General features: G+C 35.8%; 1 protein-coding gene across 4 annotated transcripts in view; it reads right to left on the minus strand.

Moving 5' to 3' along the window:
• Positions 1 to 20,953, minus strand: part of ECA3 (endoplasmic reticulum-type calcium-transporting ATPase 3) — a 344,449-nt gene that overhangs the window by 240,235 nt on the left and 83,261 nt on the right. For all 4 annotated transcript variants that reach the window (XR_016355913.1, XR_016355911.1, XR_016355912.1 and 1 more), the window contains exon 6: positions 4,393 to 4,467. Coding sequence is in view for 1 of the 4 variants with exons in the window: in XM_089799217.1 (XP_089655343.1) it covers positions 4,393 to 4,467 (75 nt within the window). In the remaining 3 variants the exon portion in view is untranslated. The remainder of the gene's footprint in view (positions 1 to 4,392; positions 4,468 to 20,953) is intronic.

Raw genomic sequence — 20,953 nt, forward strand, 5'->3', positions numbered from 1 at the left:
ATAATAAGGTCTTTGTGTCTTTTATGCTTTAGGGAAGGGACATTCAAAAGTTGATTGTATATCAAAACCTAGAGTTTGAGCGATCCTCTTTCCACTAATCGTGATCTTTGTGTCACTTTAGTTTTCTCTAAAATATGCTTTTACTGTCGTTGTTCCTTGTATACATTCTGATTGCAAGACATCTTCATAGCTTTGTTTCTACACTTTCTCAAGGAGATGGAAAATGTGTTTCTTGATATCGGCCTTTATAACATGTCGAGGTGAATGGACTTTGTGTCATTTGCCATTTATTTTCTTGCAGTTGTTTAGTTTTTCCACATCTACTTTGTGTTTACAGGTAGATGTTTGAAATCGTTTTGTGCTTTCTGGTCAAAAGCATCCATAATTAATTCATTGTATATCTTACACGGGGAGCTGTACCCAATAAAATTCAGAGGAAGATTATCAATCCAATGATAACCTGTCCAACTGCTGGTGCTGATTAGTCCTCTCACTTGGGCATTCAGGGTTATATTTGCATGCATTTTCTTGGAGGACAATCTGTTCACTAATAGGATGGAACTAGATGGAACTACTTTTCAGGAATCCTATTATATTTGAGCAAATGTGGTTCAAAAATGAGTCATTGACACGTTTATTAGAACATTGGTAAATAAATGTGGAAGTATCAGCTTCCAAGTTGTACAAGGTACTCCAAAAACTTCAAATTATCAAGCAACATCTCATCCAATGGAACAAAAATCAGTTTTAGAACTTTTTTTATCTCAAGGCAGAAACTGAGGCTGAACTGGTAAAAATCAATACGAAGGTTATGAATCAACGTATGGATGAAAGGCTCTATCTTCAAGAAGCAGCCTTATGCTAAAACTGGAAGACATCCTAGCGAAAGAGGAAATATTTTGGCACCAAAAGTCAAGAGAAACATGGCTGAAGGAAGGTGACACGAATACAACATTCTTTCATAATAGTACAAAACTAAAGAGGTCAATAAATAATATTTCTAAGATCAAAACTACTGAAGCAATCTCTATGGATATTCCATCTGAAATCGCTTTAAGAGTAGTTTCTTTCTTTGAAAATACCCTAAATAACATTGACGGATCATCTCTCTTTAATCAATTGACCTTTCTGAAAAGTATCCCCAAGATTATCTCTAAAGATCGTAGCAGTATTCTTCTAAGTAAATTCTCAAAGGAAGAGGTTACTACAGCCCACTTTCAAATGCATCCCGACAAATTCGCTGGACTTGATGGATTTCCAGCTTGTTCGTTTAAAAAATGTTGCATTTTCTAGGGGATGAGGTTACTGAAGCTTTGAAAGGTGTCGAGAATTAACGCAGTTTTCTTAAGGAGGTAAACCATACTTCCTGTGGCTTTGATCCCTAAGCATGATTCTATTGAGAGTTTTAAAGACTATCGACCAATTGCTTTATGTAATACACTTTATAAGTTATTATCTAATAATTTAGCTAATTGTATGCAAAAACTTCTTCCACTCTTAATCAATGAGGAACAAACTGGCTTTGTTTTGGGGAGATCTATATGATGGGATAACTATAGCTCCAGAAGCATTCCATTCTCTTCAGAATAATGGGCACTCAATTATGTTAATCAAATTGAATTTAAGTAAGGCCTATGATAAGGTGGATTGGAGGTTTCTATGCAAGTGCCTACAAGCCTTTTGTTTTGCTAATACTTTGAATAACTTGATATTTGAATGTATTTCTACTCCCAAATTTTCGGTCCTGGTTAATGGATCTCCTGAGGGTTTCTTATTCTCTTCTAGGGGATTAAGACAAGGAGAGTCGATGTCTCCCTTTCTCTTCATCTTAATGTCAGAAGCTCTAGGAAGAGCATTTGGTTATAATTTTTTTAATTGGTCATTAAAAGGTATCCAACTATCAAATGATGAAGAACCATCCACTCACCAGCAATTTGTAGATGACACTATGTTGTTTGGTGAGGCTACTGTAAAGGAGGCTAGAATAATGGAAAACATCCTCTCCATTTATATGTTTGTATCTGGGCTGGAAATAAATCTATCTAAATCTAAGATTTTTTTTGAAAGCCACAAAACACTAAATTGGGATATTTCTCACTACAATTTCACTCTACAAAATTTATAGGATTCGATCTCTAAAACCTAAAATGGAAAACTCTAAGCAATTCAACATAAAGTTCAAACTCTTGGCATTAATGTAAGCAACAAAAAAACCTAATATTGAAGAATGGCTTACAAAATATAGATATAAATCACAACATAGCCTCCATTTACTAGAGTTTATTCATTTCAACGCCGTCAACAATGGCTATGGAAATCTATAAATTTTTCTTACAAAATAGGTGAGAACAATGACCCACTTGCTCTAACAACAAACTATTGCAATGTACAAGATAGGAAAATACTTTTTCCAATTGTAAGCGATGAGATATTCACTATCACTAGCGATCATGACCATTAAAGTTCAAGGCTGGATATTGTGTGAGACCACCTCATCAATTAAAGGGTTTTCATACTTCAACACAAGATCCATGGGGATTTAATATTATGGTCTCTACAAATCCTTCACTTTTTGTCCTATAACCTAGACGCTTGAACAATTAGTGTTCTCTATGATTTCATGTTGAAGGACATTGTGGGTTTTTGGCCATGCCTTTGAATCTTGCCTATACAACTTTGAAGTTAAGACACCCCAAAAGATCATTGTGGGTTACACAATAGCCTTCATCTTGGATCCAATACACAGAAATGGCTTCCCATGGCCATAAAGCTTCATTTACCTCAACATCAAGCAGTAAATGTTGTCCTTCTATGAGAAAATCAATTTGGAGGGTGAGGAAGAGGGTTTCTTATGACCTAAAAATGCCCTTCCAAGTACTAGGAGGATCCTCTTAAGATCTAAAACTCTAGATAGCACATTAATTGTAATTGATGGCATCTTTGTACGATGCCCTACAAGAAGTCTACATGGTTTGGCTTCAAAAGCATTAGATTAAATGTTAGTGTTAAGTCGATTCACATGAAGAGAAATGTTGTCACTTTGTGCATTAATGGCTATCCTTATGTGTATGGTAATTGGCATCAATGAATGATGGATAATAACTGGAAATACATGTAGACCCACATCCTACTACTTTATTTTTGTTAGTCGTATAATAACATAAATGGAGCCACACATTGAGAATAAGCATTATGGTCCACTAACATCTCAAGTTATAGCTTAAATTGGAGTAGTATTGGGATGGGTGACCTCCTAGGAAGTCTCAGTGCTTCACCTTTGTGAGCATCACCTAGATGTAATGAGTGCTAAGTGTTCCATCCATTCCAATGAAGATGGGTTCTTGTGAACCATTACTCGTGAAACACAGGTCAATGAGTTTGACTTAAAAACTACACATTTGAATCCTAATAGCAATATCACAATCTGAATTGTTTCAGAAAATATCTCCTATTGATGAGCTTAAGGAGCTTATAATGAATGGTTCATAAGGCACAACACTTGTTGAAGGTTTTGCAAATGGGGTTGCAAGTAAAGGGCTAAACCTTAGAGTAAACTTTGTGGTTAGGCATTATTTAGCTATGCTAATAGAATGGTTAACCTCTCAGGAAGTATCGGTGCTTCACCGCTGTGAGCATCACCTACATAGAATGAGCGCTAAGTGTTCCATTCATTCTCATGAGAAATGGATCCCTGTGAACCACTACTCATGGAACACAATGTCACAGGAAAAAAAAAATTAAGCCAAAATCAACATTCAGAATAATTAAGCCTCCCAAAACAATAGCCTCCTTTCCTTTTTATCTTGAAAGAGGCGAAGGCACACATAAATTAGATGTTAACAGGCTTACATAAGAAAATCAAAAATGAAGTTATCAGGATAATTCTGCAGATCTACTATAAATGCACAATGCCAACTTCAAGCTCCCTAAAGTTCCAAATTCCAATAATATTAAGCAAAAAGTAGTGAACGAATTAGATACATTCATACTTTTCAATGATCTCAATAAAATATCCAAAGACCAATATGCACTGACCAAGAGCATAAGTAGGTGGAACGAAAACTAAAACATTACAAAAGCACTCCCATGAGCTCTTTCATTAACTCCTGTAATGAAATTAAAACTAAGGAGTCTCAAATTCTTCATTAATTTCTCAAACGAGTACAAATTGTGTCTAGAACTCATCTTCCCTTTTCAAACATGATATATAATTCAATCATATTACATATAGAATATTTAGCTTCTTGTAACAATTTCTTATCATTTATAAAAGCCAGCATCAAAAGTAAGACTTTACTTATAAATGAAAGTAAATCAAACACTAGAAACAAAAATATCCAATATTTAGAGTCACATTATAAGAAACACAATCATCTTTGTGGTAAACCCTACTTCCAAAGCTTTTTCAGCATTTGTTTCCGTTATGACTCCAACTGCTGCATTAGCTGCTAGAATCAATAGTATAACCTGAACATGCAATAGATAGATCAATCAGATGACATTTTGTGATGGTATAAACAGTTAGACATCCAGCCCCTACATAAAATTAGATGCCAACTAGTAAAGTAAGACATTAAAAAGGATATACATAAATTGAAATCTTCTAAGAACCATTATTTTACAAAGCATGAAGAACATTAAACTCTTTCATGGAAAGAAATAACATAAAAGAAAGTCTGCACATGATAGATATAGCTCAATAGGTTCAAAAGCACGACACCCAACAATGATAACTTTAGCAAGGAGACAAAGTATCACTCACAAGATTGTATGACATCTACCGTACAAGAAAGCTACGGTACCTATTTAGAGCTGGCCATACCTGTTTAATCGCAGGCTGTACACCTTATATGAGCTGATATATTAGATGTTGGTGTTTCTATGATATTAGATATTGAAAAAATGCGCTCTTAGGCATTAGGCAACTCATTTTGCAATTTCCAAAGTGATATATTCGTCTGCTTATTATCTAAGGAGTCTGTACCATTTCCTAAGGCCATACAAGCCCTTGCATCATGGTGTGAGGTGCAGGGAGGTTGCGCTGGGTATGCCAGTATAATTCCTCCTGCAAAGGAAATGCCTGTGCTTTGTGATTTTGGCTGAAGTTTTACTGACAGATGGAGGTCTAAATTTATGATTGTGAATTTTTTAAAGGAAATTCACCCCCTGTTTCCCAGTGACCTACAGCTGTGGGTTAGAATGAAATTAAGTTTGAGAACTGTATTTTGCTTTTTGAATTTTTTTTAATCTGTTTGTGGGTATTCAGGCTTCAGGAGGGAGTTGTGACTGTCAATATGGTCTGCTTCTGCAATATTGGAAAAGACTCCATGAAGGTTCAATGCCTTTTGTTCCGATGTAAGGTTGCAGCTGTTTTCTGACTATAGACTCCAACTGTATCAGACCTTAGAGATCATTTATCAGGTCTTTCCCAAGGTACTTGTGACATAATCATTTGATTATCTTCCTTATATAGTGAATGCAAATTTTCTGTGTCTGTCTCCAATTATATGAGCGGAAGTTGAATGGAAATTGAAATCTTTAATGGCTGAAATTTATCACAGTGAGAAGCTTTGAATGTTCATTGTTGAAAAATTAGTTTTATGTTGTGTTATCATCAAGGTCACCGGGAGACAGGGAGACTTGGAGGTCTCCGGTACTGGTACTAGTATCAGTACGGCAATTTCTCAAAAATAGGAGACAGGGGTACTTGGAGACGGCAATTTTTTTCTAAAGAGTCTAATACTAAATACAAAATTTGAAAATAGTAATACTGTAAAACCAAAAGACTAAAGTAAATAATAATAGTAATGTCACATTAGTATAGAGTCAAATATTTCAAAACTCACATGATCACAATATTGTATCTCATTGGTCTTAATTTTTGCATTAAAAAAAAAAATGAGGGCTAAAATATATAAAATTATTTAATATTATATTTTACATTTACATTTTATCAGGAGACTTCACTTTCTGGATTCGGACACTGGGAGACTTCAGGAAGTCTCCGAGACGCGAATTTTAGGCAGACGGGTCTCCCCGTAGCCATGGTTATCATCAATACCAATTAATTGCAGAAAAGGGGGATGTTCTTATAAAAGCATACATTGAGAAAGTTCAATCTTTACAAAATAAATTCTCTCATATTATCTTTTCTCTTTACCCCAGTTTTCCAGGACTAGCGAACTGGGAAATGGGTTGCCCAGACCCCTTTTTCCTAGAGCAAGGTATGGCAAGGTACAGCAGTGGAGATGACTATAAAAAATTGGGGAATTTTAAAATATATAGGAAAATTTTGAATATTCATATGAAAATATGTATAAAGCATGCTTATGTACATTATAGAACCTTAACATATAATGTTTGTATTAAATAACTTAAATTTAGAGTTGACATGAAACTCAGAGTCAAACAAATTATCATAACTCAAACATCATTTAAATTAATTTTATGAGACAGCTAGGGGAGAAGTTTCCAAGTTTCTGGGATGTCCCAATTTCTAGGACAGGTCAAATTATTTCGGAAAAGTGTTCCTGGGTAACACTAGTTTACTCCTGTAATAGGGAGCAAAATGGTACACATGGACTACACATCGCGAATTGTCATGTCCCCATAAATGTTCACGCATCTAATAAAAGCAATGACATTAATGATTAAGGAAAGCTGCAACATATAATCATGTTACATCTTTCCTTGTAGGCATGTTACTTCTTGATTAAGTTATGTGAAGGAGTTATTGTTATAGATTGCTCTTCATGCATTATTTATTATAATGTCTTTGCTTTTCATGTTGGTAATGGTTGCAGATGAACAATAGGAAGCTTAAAGGAAAACAATGGCAATGGAAAATGGTGATTGTGATATTGTGTTTTGTGTTGTGTTCCTATTTATTGATTGAAGAATGTCTTTCTTGTCACTAAAGCAAAGGAACATGGTGATCTGCATAGAAGGCAGATATCAAAAGTATCAACAGAGTATCTCAAACAAAAAATATTCAATTCCAATTCAACTAGTGTTTTAGGTTTCTAAAACAGAGAGAAGCACGGACACAAGGACAATATTTTCAAGGATGACTTGGATATGGCAAGAAGCCAGCTATATAACATTTTTTTTATTTTAAATGTATAGTTTATAAAAATAGAAATATGTAAATTAAACTAAACAATTTCAAGTTCCGATTAAATTTGTTCAATCATGATTCATACATCAAAATGGTAAAATGAAATAATTTGACTGTCAATGATCATTCATGATTCATGGTAGCCAATAATTGGAATCCATTTCAAATTAAAATATCCAAACAAGTTATGAACTACAAGATCAAAGTACCAAATGAAGTCTCATTACAGAAGTGCCAAGCTTCAAATTGACAAAATCAAATTGCTAAAAAGAATATCTATAGCTATTTGCTTTCATGAAGAAAACTGAAAAACCAAAATAATCATCAGTTGCAGCTGCACATGTAAGAAACTCATACTAAAACTATTTGAAGAAATTGGAAAAAATTTCTCAAGTCCTAAGTACACATTGGCATTGCCATGAAGTTCCATGGCTCCTTGAGCTCTACATCCCACCTTTCCATCGGGATCTAGCTTTACTTGAGTCCTGTGATCAATCAAATACAACACATTATGCACTCAAAAAGCTTATGCGCTCTCGCATAGGTAAGTCTATTCTTCTTTTGAAAGTCCATAAAGCTGTATCTGGACAAGTTCCTCTTAGCAAAAAAACAATGATAAAAATTATCAAAAATACAGATAGCAGGTGTGTGCAATGTCCAGGTCGACAAATTATCCACCAACTTACTAGCTCAGCCTATGCTAAAGTATACTAGTTAATCCTCGCCAAATTCCTGCAGCCATCTAGTTTTGTTAACTTAACCCACCAAACTCTGGTCAAGGAAGCTTCCTCTAAACTACACATTTTTTTAGGCTTCCATGTGGCCATTTCTCACCTCATGGTAATTAATAGGACAATTTCTATGAACTCCTTCCACATACCATTATGGATTCGAAGTATGTGCGGCCATTTGCAGACAGGTCTTCAGCTTCTCTCACCTTTCCTAGATGATGGGATGTGTATGCTCATTGTACAACTCTAGGGTAGGGTTTTTTGTACAAATGATGACCTTCATTTGGCCAAGGATGCTATCAATGCACACATAGATCTCCCCAAGACTTAGACTATAAGAATCCTCAAATTTGATGACAATGAATATAGTTGTGGAAAAGATTTGATGTCTCTAACATGTGGCCAAAACATATCATCGATCATAATCTCCTTCACCCTCTTCACTTGTTCAATCCTTGTCTTCTTGTCTTGGAATTCAAGCATCCTCTCTAGTGGAATGCAATAATAAGAAAATAAGTCATAGCAAATATAAGGAATCCTTGCTTCGCAAAGGTCTAAAACAATGCCAATGTAGTGTGCTGGTTGTAAATGGGAATTTGCATTAGAATAATTTTGGTATCCTAGGTTCTTGCTATGTTTAATTCATTATTTTGGAACCTTAGTTAATGGTCATTTAGGCTTTATTTTTGGTTATCTCTATCTGGTATATTTTTAGACATTACTTTTATTTAGACAACTTCTCTTTTTAGTTAATGTTACTAATGGCATCTATAAATATTATATATTCAATGTATTGGTTAAAACAATCAATTCTATTTTATAAGTTTCATGGTATTAGAGCAGAAGCCGATATAGGAATGACTCCCTTATGGAAGGGTTTTAATAAAATCTTCCTCGAAAATTATCTAGTGGGTTTTCACAACTTTTCCCTTTACAAAACTATGGAGGGTTTTAATGTTTTTTCTAAAAAATAGTATTTTAAGAGCTTCAAGAATTATTTTCATAAATATTATTTCAGGTTTTGCAACACGTTTTTTTGGCATAAAACCCTGAACCAAACTTTCGATTTTAAGTTTCATGGATTTTATGAGGTTTACAATTTTTTCCCATTAAAAAATTATTTTAGGTTTTTTTCTCCTTAAAAATATTATCTGGAGAGTTTATAATGCTTTCCTAAAATATTATGGGTTTGCTCCTGTACACCCTAGTCAGGGTTTTTGCAGTTTGCGAAGGATTTCTAGTTTTTGTTGGGTTTTACTATTTTTCCTTCAAAATGATGTTTTGTATGTTACTTTGCGTCTCAAATTCTATGGTAGTTGTTTGTTTGCTTTTAGTCAGTTTTTCTCCTCAAAAATCATTTTTGGCTTCTATAATTCACAAAGTTTGTGTGTGGTTTAATGTCAAGTGTTACCATTCTAGGGTTATTACCTTTTTTCCAAAAAACGTTGCTTTGTAAACTTCACATCATGGTATCTTGCAGTGAGTTTTGGCGCAGCATGCTCGTCTGCAAAAATTTAGTGGGTTTGTTGATTTTTTCTACAAATCGTGGCAATTGTTCTCAGTATTTGTTTGTCTAAAAGGAAGGGCAATATTGTTGTCCAGCATCAGGTTGGACGTTTTATGAATGATTTTTGGACAGATAGTTTGCAAATTCTGAGAGGATCAATGGCAGGGTCTTGTCTGTTTTGAAGACTATTTTGAAGTAGGAAAGATCCTTCTCTTTTTTTTGGCTACTCTTGGTCATTGACATTTGGCAAATCTAGGGAGGCTCTCAGTAGCAGTAGAATGTTCTAGAGGGTTTATGACCACAAGACATGTATAGTCTTCTACAGGGTATTTGATAGAATGTCTATTTAAGGGAGGGTATTAGAATATTTTTACTATACTAGGTTCTTGCTATATTTAGCTTGTTATCCTAGAACCTTAGTTAACGGTCATTAAGGCTTTAACTTAATCTGGTATTTTTTAGACGTCTTTATTTAGACAATATTGCTTTTTTATTTAATGCTTTTTATAGCTTCTATACACTCTTTATATTTAGTGTGTTGGTTGATAAAATCAATTATGTTATTTAAGTTTCAACTTGAACCTCCCTTGCATTCATAACCATCTATTTCATCCACCATACCTTAGCAATTTCTTTGAGTACATTGTTTATAGAATGCACACAAAGGATCCAAGTAGATTGTATCAACATAACTATTATGAAATGATCCAAAACCGGAATGTAATAAGATTCAGCAAAAAGAACCAATGCCAAGAGGGGGAATGTTGTTAAGCCGGGTATGAGATAGAACCCTTCTGTTATGTTGATGACAAATCGGGGCTAATACAAGAAAATGGGGAGATGATACACACAACAATCTAAATACGTCTCATTACTCATAAATTCAGTAACATACATTTTATTTATTCCACATAGGGGAAAGTGTATATTAGTTAATCACACTCACAGCCACCCTAATAGAAATGGAATGACAGGCATACATTCAACGCAAGACAAAGATAAAGGAGCACCTAGAGTTAACATCTAGTCCTGCGGCCCTCTTAATCCCTATGAAGCTTCCCAAGTCACATTGTACACTGAGAATGGTGATGTTTGCAGAGGACTCATGCTTGAAACCTAGACAATCGAATGCAGCACGCACCTGCTACCTCGGTGTTCAGTCTGCACATAAACGGAATGACATTCACCCTATCACTGTGTTGTGATCGGAAGATGTAGTCATCACGTCCTTCCCTTTGATATTAATGTTGCCAAACTCTTGCAACCACTGCTATCTTCGCACATTGCTAACTATGAATTTCTTTACCGTTCCTTACTAGTAGTGACCCAATACCATTAAATTAGGTCTTGTGCATTGTCTGGATATCACTCCTTACCTGTTACTGTTACCTAACTCCGCTCTTTTCCCCACTAATACATGCAATAACCATATGAATTTACCCAACTAGGATTAGGGACTTGTTGATGCGAGTTTTGTATCACTTACATAACATATTAGCAATCGAACATTTGATACGGAGTATTAAACATACAATTCCTCTCTTGAAAAGTTATTGCTCATGGGATATGAGAATAACTCCAATGTTCCTTACTCTTGTAGATACTCGCTCAGTTTTATCGATGTGATTTGCTAGTAATCACATAAGCGGCCTTACGCTATTCATTCAAGGATGACTTGGACTTCGGTGGAATGATGATGATGGTGATGGGTTTGTGAAAGCTAAATGATGTTGATGGAAAGTGATGGTGGTGGAAGGTGAATGGATGTATTCTAATGCTTGACCTACTCCTCTAACTTGCTTCTCTAAGCTTCGACTACCCAGCTACTCACTATTCTACTCCTACTCCTACGAATGGAAGGTTAGCAAATGGACGGGATCGAACCTAATGAAAGCTGACTAGCGGCCTCACTTCCACAGGTGCAATGATTCAAAGGAATAATAAACTAGTTTACCACACAAAGCTTCCCAACCAACCGCTAGGATGCTAGTGGTCTAGTATTGATCCCTATCAAACATTTACCAATGCTACCATACAACTATCCATCTACTTTACTCTCACTTAAACAACTTGAAATGAAATTTGCTTCAACAACTTGAAAGGAAATCTAACTAAGTGGGAGTAGAAAACATGCAATAATACCCAATGTTCTTAATCAACATGCAAATCGCAACAATGAAAAAGAGAGCAATTTCGATATTATCTTCGCAACAATTTCTCCAACACTTTACAAATGAGAGCAAATGACCTTTTATAGGGGCCAGAAATACAACGGACGATGGAGATCAAAACAAGATCAACGATCCAGATTGGATCCTCAAAACCCTAATTAGGGTTGTCACCCCATCGGTCAATGAGAAATTGCCACCTCATCAATGGACCAATGAAAAAAGTCTAAAAGTGGCAACCAATGAGAAGGCACCAAAATGGTGGACAATCAGAAATAGACACTTGTCCTATTCTAGAAGAAAGCGAAATTGCCACTTGGGCTTACATCAAATGATCTTCTAATATAAATCTTCCCTTCATCAAAAATGATGGATTTACTGTTTAGATCAAATTTGGATGCACATTCCACAATCAATTCTGGACAGAGCAATGTGGGAGGAAAAGCTGCCGCATGTACAATTCCGCTCTTGTATATTCTTTTTGCGAAGGGGGATTGTCCTTCCTTTAGTCTGTCCCTCATCCGTATCATGTCCACTGTACCGATATTGGTGTCAGTTATTCTCTTCATTTTCGAGAAGAAGGGATTTTTGGGCATCATATCCTCTTTGTCTTTATTAGTGTTTGCCCGCTTGGGATTCTTACTTGCACTAAAATCCTCCATGCTCATCACCCTATTACGGGATGGTAGAGTGGTGGACCAGAAGGCAAGAAGAACCAAGAGGAGCAATCCTTAGACTAGAACGAAAGAAGGATGTCAGCTTAAGGACCCCTTGCAACTCTAGATGATGAAAATTCACCTTAACCAATAATCTTACGACTTTTCAGAACCTAGGAAAAGACCTCAAGAACTTCAAATCCATTTGCAAATCAAAAATTTAAATCTTTAAAGCTATCCAACACTTGCTCACAAAGCAAAAATCGGACTTCCATATGCATCCATTCACCCAACAAAATCGCCTAAGTCTGATATAAAGAATGCAGTCCCAAATGGAGGAAAAATCAGACCTTCTCATAAATTGCCCATGTCACATAAATCAGATCTGCCTCAAAAAAATGCTAAGAGTGGAAAATTCTGCCCTCAAATCACTTTGTCCAAGCATGGGAAGTCTCCAATTTGCCCACAAATGTCACCTAGGGCACAAATCGCAGCCCACAAAAGGAGAAAAAATCACCAAATACTGCAAAAAACTGCCCTCTTGAGAAATCGCCAAGCACCAAAAATGGCTAAAAGCAAGCAAAATCGCCCAACAAATGCAAGAAAACTGCCTTCCACAAAATCGCAAAGTACCAAAGAATCTGCTCCCAAGAGAAATTCTCCAAAGCAATGAGAAAATCTGCTTTGAAACTTAATCTTCAAACACCAAAAATCTGTTCTTAGGAGAAATTCACCAAAGCATGGAGAGGAGAGAAGAAGTGTGAGGAAGAAATGGGAGAGAGGCCTCCTCTTATACCCAATTTCTTACCTCCTCTAAGCCAGCCGACTTGGTCCTGGAGGAGACAAAAAACAAAAATTAAATCAAAGTCATGGCCCATAATTAAATACCTAGCTCAAAATTTAATTTTGCCAAAAGGAAAGTTGCACTTTAAATTGACCATTAAGCTCCAAATTGCAAAAATAGAAATTAAATAATGCCTTGAGGATGTTAAATATTTCCATTTTAATGAGGGTTTAGTAATTAATACATCATTAAATTTGGATTTTGGCTAACCAAAAGCCATTTTTTCAATATTAAATTACCAATTTCATTAAAGGCAAAAAGCTTTCAAGGCAATTTTAATCTATTAAAGCCAATTTTTTGCAATTTCTCTCTAAATCTATTTTGCTATGCCAATAAAAATAAAATAAAATAAAATTGCATCTAGAACCAAAAATCAATTTTTTGCAATTCAGCCCCATTTCAACAAAATTAAAATTTTCACCAAAGAAAATTTTGAGATTTTCCAAAACTTAAGTCTAGTAAAAAAATTTCTTTTGAAAGATTTTTTTTTAAATTTACGCATTTATATCCAAATTTTCAAAAGAAAACATCTATGTACACATTTACAATTTTATCCTGCCAAATATTGCTCTTTAAAATTTTGTCCGGTCTAAGGATGAAATTAGTGGCTCTGGAAAATCAAGCGGAGCTGGGTGAAAATAAGCTAAGTCTCCCCACACTTGTCCTGAAGGTGCCAAGGCGTGAAATTTTCAAAACTCAAAATTTGGGCAATTCAAAATTTGCCGAGGCGATTAAAAAAAAGGGGGTTCCCCAAAATTTTGGGGCGATGGTATGAAAACCTCACAACAAGACTTACAAATGTCATTCAGTCTATATTCTGAATTAAACTCAACTGAATACTATATGTTGCAATTCGTACCTGAACCTTTGACAATCTTCAAGAGACACTGGGGCTACGTCTAGCCTCTCAAATTTTCTCAAGGGGTTCCATCCTTAATAATACCAATCATATTTAAGCAACCCTGATATCTAAAACAATATTATATTTCCACGTGTAAATCCCAATGTAGCTCCTTGCTTTTATAACCTCGATGTGAAGGAAGATGCCAATAACTAGGCAATGTGGGATTTAAGTCAATTTCGTCTTTTAGTCACTTAAGTTACTTTTGTCATAAAGTGACTTTAAATGATAAAATAACTTTATAAAATAAAGTGACTTAACTATAGGAAGTTCCCGCTTTAACATCTCTGCAACGAAACCAAAAAGACTCCTGTGACTAGCTAGCATCCTCAAAATAAGTGTAGTTAGCCTATCCGAATGGAAAGATAAACCAACAAGGCACCATAAGATCTAGTGCAAATAAGGGGACATTACATATTACCATACAGAAATGTGTTGCATTAATAATCACTTGCATTGTGTTACGAGGACTAATCTCCTCAATGGCTTCTCTCCAAATCTAAAACTAAAACTTATCATCTTTGCATTTTCTTGAGCGATTCATTATTTGCATTAAGGGAGGTCCTTCAATGTATATAACCATAACATTAGTGACTGGACATTGTCTAATACTTGTCCACTTATATATGATTATGTTGTAGCCATGTGTCACCCATTCAGCCTTCCTCTCCTTCGTTAAGAAGTAAACTTCAATATAATTTGCTTCTAGTAGTGATGTTCCAATCTAGTCTCACTACAACCCACACAAGCTGGAGCAACGTTTTTGAACTCATCAAGCATTTCCTTGCACAAAAGACATTGATAAACATGGAAAGGAATGTTGTTATCAAAATAGAAAATGGCAATTACGTCATTTGCAATTTCTCATCTTTGAAAATTGAATATACATCTAATTGGGTTCAATGAGAATAAACATATAGCTAATCATTTTACCCTTCATGCTATTGCACTAAACTCAAACCGCAAAAATTGAGATGAATTATCAGAAACTCTTCACATGGTAAAAATTAATGGTGTAATAATTTTCACTTCAGCTAATTTAATCATCTTAGCCCTCAATTCAAGCATGAGTTTTTCCCAAGCCACAACTTTACCCAAGATATGCAAAAAGCATGTATTGGTCCTTGTTATGCAGCTCCCTAGAAAATTTGACTTTTATAATCGATTAATGGTAAAAGATTTCCACAATCCATAATTTAAATTGTGATATTGCTTCTAGATTTGACTATGTTTTAATATTTTTCCCCAACATATAAGATCACACTCCCTGATCGACCATCAAGATGTAAATGAGTGCCAAGAGATGTAGAATGTACATTCATTTCTCTGTGATCAAATGAATTTACATTCTACATCTTTGAGCACTCATTTATGTCCTGGTGATGGATCATAGGGTATGATTCAAAATGTTGATGAAAAGACTAGAACAAAATCAAATCAAGATAAGAAAAGATAACATAAATTTATTAATGTCCAACAAGAGACCGCCAAAAGGGTCTAAGGGACTGAAAGCTTACGAACAAGGTGACAACCAATAACAAGAGCAACAAAAGATGTCGAGGGAAAATTAAATAAGAAAGCAAGAGAAGAAGAAACACCTAGGCAAGGACTAGGGGTCCTTCCTTGGCGTGAAGAAGTCCAACACTGAAGGGGACGGTCCAAAGCGACAACGAGCCCTAGGCCGCCTCTGAGTATCGCTAGAGGAGTGGCGTTGCCGAGTGAACCCACTACAGTATCTCACCGATCTAGAATGGTTGTAGATAAGAGTACAAGATGGTCGCTTCACACCCCAAACTAGAGACAAGGGTACAAAAAAGATGATAATAAGTCGGTCCCAGTCCTAGTTCTAGGAGAATAGGAGTTGCAAGGTGTGATCGCGGAGCTAAGTGTGATCGCGGAGCTAAGTGACCTCCCTGAGGTAAAGCACAAGGCATCGCTGATCCATGTATCTGAAGAAGGCTATGAGGGACCTACAATCTTTGAACAGGCAGTAGAATCTCCCTCTGATTTCGTAGTAGGAGGGGCCTCAAAAGATGGAGTGGGTCTCAATTTTTGCCTCCACCATGTTGCATAGCCGATATATCCGATCCTCTCCATCAATATGGTGGTCAGTCTAAATCCAAAGTCAGTGGGAGCCAACCCTAAAGGACCCCAAAGAGATACACATGGTGTGGCTCCAACGCCAAGATAAGTAGCCAGGCCACCTAATAACCCACTCCTAGATATCCAATAAGTATTCCATATAAAAGGCCATCCGTTGACGTAACCCCCTAGGAGGGATACTCTGGGTCATAATAAGCATTGCCTATAGATATCAAATATAGCATGCCCATTCAACTCCTGTTGTGAGGAAAGGAGGTAAGCGAGAGCATCCAGTGAGAACTGGTAGGGAGGGAGGCGATCAATCTCGATCCCAATTGATCTCAAAAGAGTAGTGACCTGAGCATATCAGTAGCAGGCCCTGGTGGCAGAGTTAGAAAGCAATATCAAAATTTTATAATCAATTTTAGAAGACTGCCCCTCAAGATGGACATGACATAGAAGTAATCTTGCATGCAATATTAAGTGATGATTTTTTTTGACAATTCTGGAATTTTTTATATTTTTACTGCTTGACAAACTGCCAAAGTAGGAAATTTTATTAATAAAAAACAGAAATTATAGTACCATTTACATCTTTAATTGGCAGCAAGGCACGAAATTGCCTCAGAAAATCCCTAATATCTAGACATCAGACAACAAGCTCTGCAAAATAAGACTAAACCCCAACCATAACAAAGTTTCAAATGACCATTAGAGATTAATTACAAGGACTTTTCAAAACAGGATGCAGACCAAAATGATTTACAACCTTACTCCAGATGAAAAGTAAAGCCAGATATTCAAGCATTAAAAGCTCAAAACTGCATGCATGAGTTGTACAATATAGCCATCCAATAGAAGATATACAGCAACAATCCAAAAACCCCTTAATTATGTGCCAGTCACTTTGTCGAAGCTCAATACAAGAAGCATCCAAAAAGAACAAAACACAACCACACAGCACACCTTAATCTTCATCGATATGTCACCATCAATTACAAATTCTGCAAAACAAATCTGGACTTTTGGATTTTAACAAACATGTTTTTGGTGACAAAACATGGACCTTATTCCAATCAAAATAATACAACTTGACTTTGACTTACACTGACCACAACTAGACAATGAATTATCATAACACTTTAACTTCAATATCATTTGAAACTTATTTTTTGTCCCTTTGATACATTTGTGGTCACTTGTTGGACATTAATAACACTTATCTTTGTCTTTATCTACAACTATAGAAACTAAACTAAGTTAAAGGGGAAATATGAAATGCCCCAACCTTAAATCGCAATAATAAGTTTTGCATCTTGAAATATTTTGGTAGGGCACTACCTAAACAATATTTATCTCAATCATTCAATAATATAAATAATCAATTTCCCCAGCAATGTTGACTTAGCGGCTATGCATTAATCAACCATTGATAATATGGTCTTCAACTAAATACAAGGATTATAAGCTTTTGGAACATTAGAAATATATTTTATTCAATAATCCCCCATCACCATTAATGTCAGCTCATATCATGAAATAGTGTAATAACTCCTACTGGCTCACGCCTTGAAGATAGTAAGTAAAAGAATTTCCAGATGTTTATTGACTGCAAATCTCACAATTACTCCAATATACCACACTTATGTGATTAAAATGATCAAGGTATTTATCAGCTTCGCTAGAACATTTCACAAATTATCACTTATGCCAAATTATAATAAACTGGAGTTTCAGAACAGAATATGAGTTCACAAATATTGAAATTGTATTGCCAGTATCCACAAATGAAATTCAAAATTATCCTGCAATTTATTCAATTTTCCAGTTATGCTGCAATAATAAACAGAATTACATCAAAATCTAAATGGAACCTCATCCATGTGGAGTGAAGATCCCCCTAATGCTTGTGTAGGCAGCCAAGAACAAACGCCACTCCTTATAGATTGATCGCAGGCCCTCACCAAGTGCTGCATTAGGCAAAAATGTCAATGTAGCCCCCAATAAACCAAAATGCAGGTCATTAAATTGTTCACAGCCCCTGTAGAATCACAATCCTGATATGTACGCACAGATTTACCAATATTAGGTTTCCAATCCTCCAGCACATGCCTGTAGACGCTCACGCAGGCTCTAGATTAAGCCACCAATCTGCAGGGAGTAAGGGACTCTTAATGACGTCAATCACTCTTCAATTTCCAGTAATGGCAGCCTCCAAATAGCAAGTCAATTCTCAATTTGAAATCACTGGTGCTTGCAGCAGTCAGTATGTAAAATGTCTACCACAAATGATTTGCAGACTTAAATCCCTTATCCAATTAGACTTCTCAATTACAGTCACCACAGATGAGAAGCAATCCCAAACGTTATACCTTAGCAATAATTGATTTCTTCCAAGTAACAGGAATACAGAAATGGAAGACTCAATAACTCAGATTCAAACCCATATACCTCAGCAAGGGCACAAAAACCATCTAACTCAGAAACTCTCACAAAGACAACAAAAGAAAATAAAAAGTCCAATTGTTTTCTGATCAAATGGGCCCATATTTATAATTTTCCAATGGCACAAGTTTCCCAAACGCAAGCCAACTTAAGAAGCTTCCTCTGTTAAGGTTGTAACTTCAGCTGGATTGATTCAATCTGAGATATATTATTGTTATTGGTAAAATCATCATTTCCTATATATATTTATCCATGTTATATATATATAATTATTATTATTTTTTGTTAATATATTATTATTGTTGAAAGTTTAGCTTCAATCGAATAATATTGAGCTTCTGAATGTGTTATCTTTGTCTTATATATATATATATATATATATATATATATGATAATATGCATATGTATATATGTATAGATATGTATACGTATAGTTTAGACGGATATGGTTCAGATCAAGCATATTACTGCTATTGCCGATTCACATCAGGTTCTGTTATTTTGACTGCATTGAATTACCTCCAGAATTATTCATCATCTCCAATCAGGGATCGGGTCTTACTTGTATTGCCTTCAATAAGTATTGAGATCATTATCGAACATATCTTCAAGCATGATTCCATTGTATGTTGTGTTGCCCCAATTTTCATCCTCTAACTGATTAGTAAAAGTGAATACTTATGTTATAGTGAGTTCCTAGTTGTGTTTGAGTCTAGGTCTAAGCCTTCTTAGGTGGAATGAGTCTCCATCGGATTTCTCCTTTTCCCCTTCTCCACATTTCATAGCCGGGTGGTTCTCCATTTTGTCAAAATGATCTTACAGGTAGGTTAGTGTCTGGTCCGATGGAGATTCATGTTGCTCATACAATGACCATTTACAAGTTATATCTACTTTCGGTCTATCACTTTCTCAATATAAACAAAAGCTTACGGAAATTCGGAATTTGTCTTCTCCTCGATGTCACTTTCTAACCCATGAAGACTATTCCCCGCAAAGGGTACCAAATGATATATATATGGATCAAAAGCAAGAAAATAGCAAGGTATCCTATGGCAAATCCATGTTCCCTTTACAATTATTACCTCAGAAAATGTTTAGAATTTGTCATAGCTCTCATAATCATTCCAGGCGGAAAACTCAGAACGAACTTCTCCTCGGCAGGACTTCAACCCATGAAGTTGGTTTTCCGCAAAAGGCAGTTTAAAGTGAAAAGAAATGATAAGTGGGTCCAAATAGAATTTTCGCAACTCACTTAGACATTTCCGAACCCAAAAAGGATAATGGTCTAAAGGTTAGTTAAAAGGAAGCGTTGGCGGAAAAACACAAATTGTCTTCTCCTCGGCGGGTTTTCAACCCATGAAGACAATTTTTCAAATTTTAAAGAAAATCAAGTTGGTAATTAGATTGGACCCGCAATTTGTGCATAAAACGTCTCAGAATGATAATGGAAAGAATCTAACCATTACGGTACAGAGTTAATGAGCAGAATTCAACTCAGCGGATATTTTCCCATGGAGTACTCTATTGGTAACTTCTCGAAACTTAACGGAAAATAGGAAAGTATGGGAAGATAGAAAGTTATCGTTGGGCCAACGGAATAGTGAAAAGACCCGAGATATCCGTCAAAACCATGCATTTATTGTTTCAACAGATCTCTCCTTCAATTCATTCGTGTGACGCGAATTCTAAAGATCAACAGATGAATCAAGGCTCCTATATATATATATATATATAGAAACATGAACAGTTGGACAAACTACCGCCCTTTCTCTTGAATTGTTATTCTGTTAATGTGCATAACTTTTCCAAAATGCCAGTACCTATTGCATTAGCTTTTCTTCTCACTTTCTTAATTCAAAACTCGTTCTCAAAACAATGGCAACCAGGTTTGCGGGTTTCGACGGGTTGAATGGAATCAAATCTCAATTGCAAAATTTCATGAATAACTCTCTCCATTTCTACGACATGCAGGATTTCCAAAAGAGAGTGAGGTCTGAGCGGATTCATCCCATCACTAAGAAGCTCCGAGGATGTGGGTTGGTCGAGGCATCTAGTTTTCCAGTTGCAGTTCAGGCCTTGGAGTTGATCTATGAATGTATAAATCATTACAACCCAGACACAAGGCAAATTGTGCTACCAAATGACACAATGCTGATTTCAATCAACAGGCAAACTATGGTGAATTGCTTGTGAGTGCCAGAACGAGAGGAATTCTCAGATTTGACCTTTGAAGGAGCCATTTCCAAGTTCTCTGCAAAGAAGATGATCTAGAGAAAGGAAATCATGCAAACATGGTTCCAAAAACCGCAGAGCGCCAAGAGTAAGGTTCCTAAGAACTTGTTTGGGACTAGTCTCAGACCAGAGATCATTGATATCTTGGTCCTTCTACATAGACTGAAAGGTGAGGTAGAAACTTTGACATTCGTTGAGCAATATTTCTTTTAAGTGCAAGTCATCTGCTCTGACACCCAATATATTGATTGGGCCACAAGGTAAGAAAAA

Source organism: Cupressus sempervirens, chromosome 9 (assembly GCF_028749045.1).
Source record: "Cupressus sempervirens isolate cs-2001-9-10 chromosome 9, ASM2874904v1, whole genome shotgun sequence".
NCBI lineage: Eukaryota > Viridiplantae > Streptophyta > Pinopsida > Cupressales > Cupressaceae > Cupressus > Cupressus sempervirens.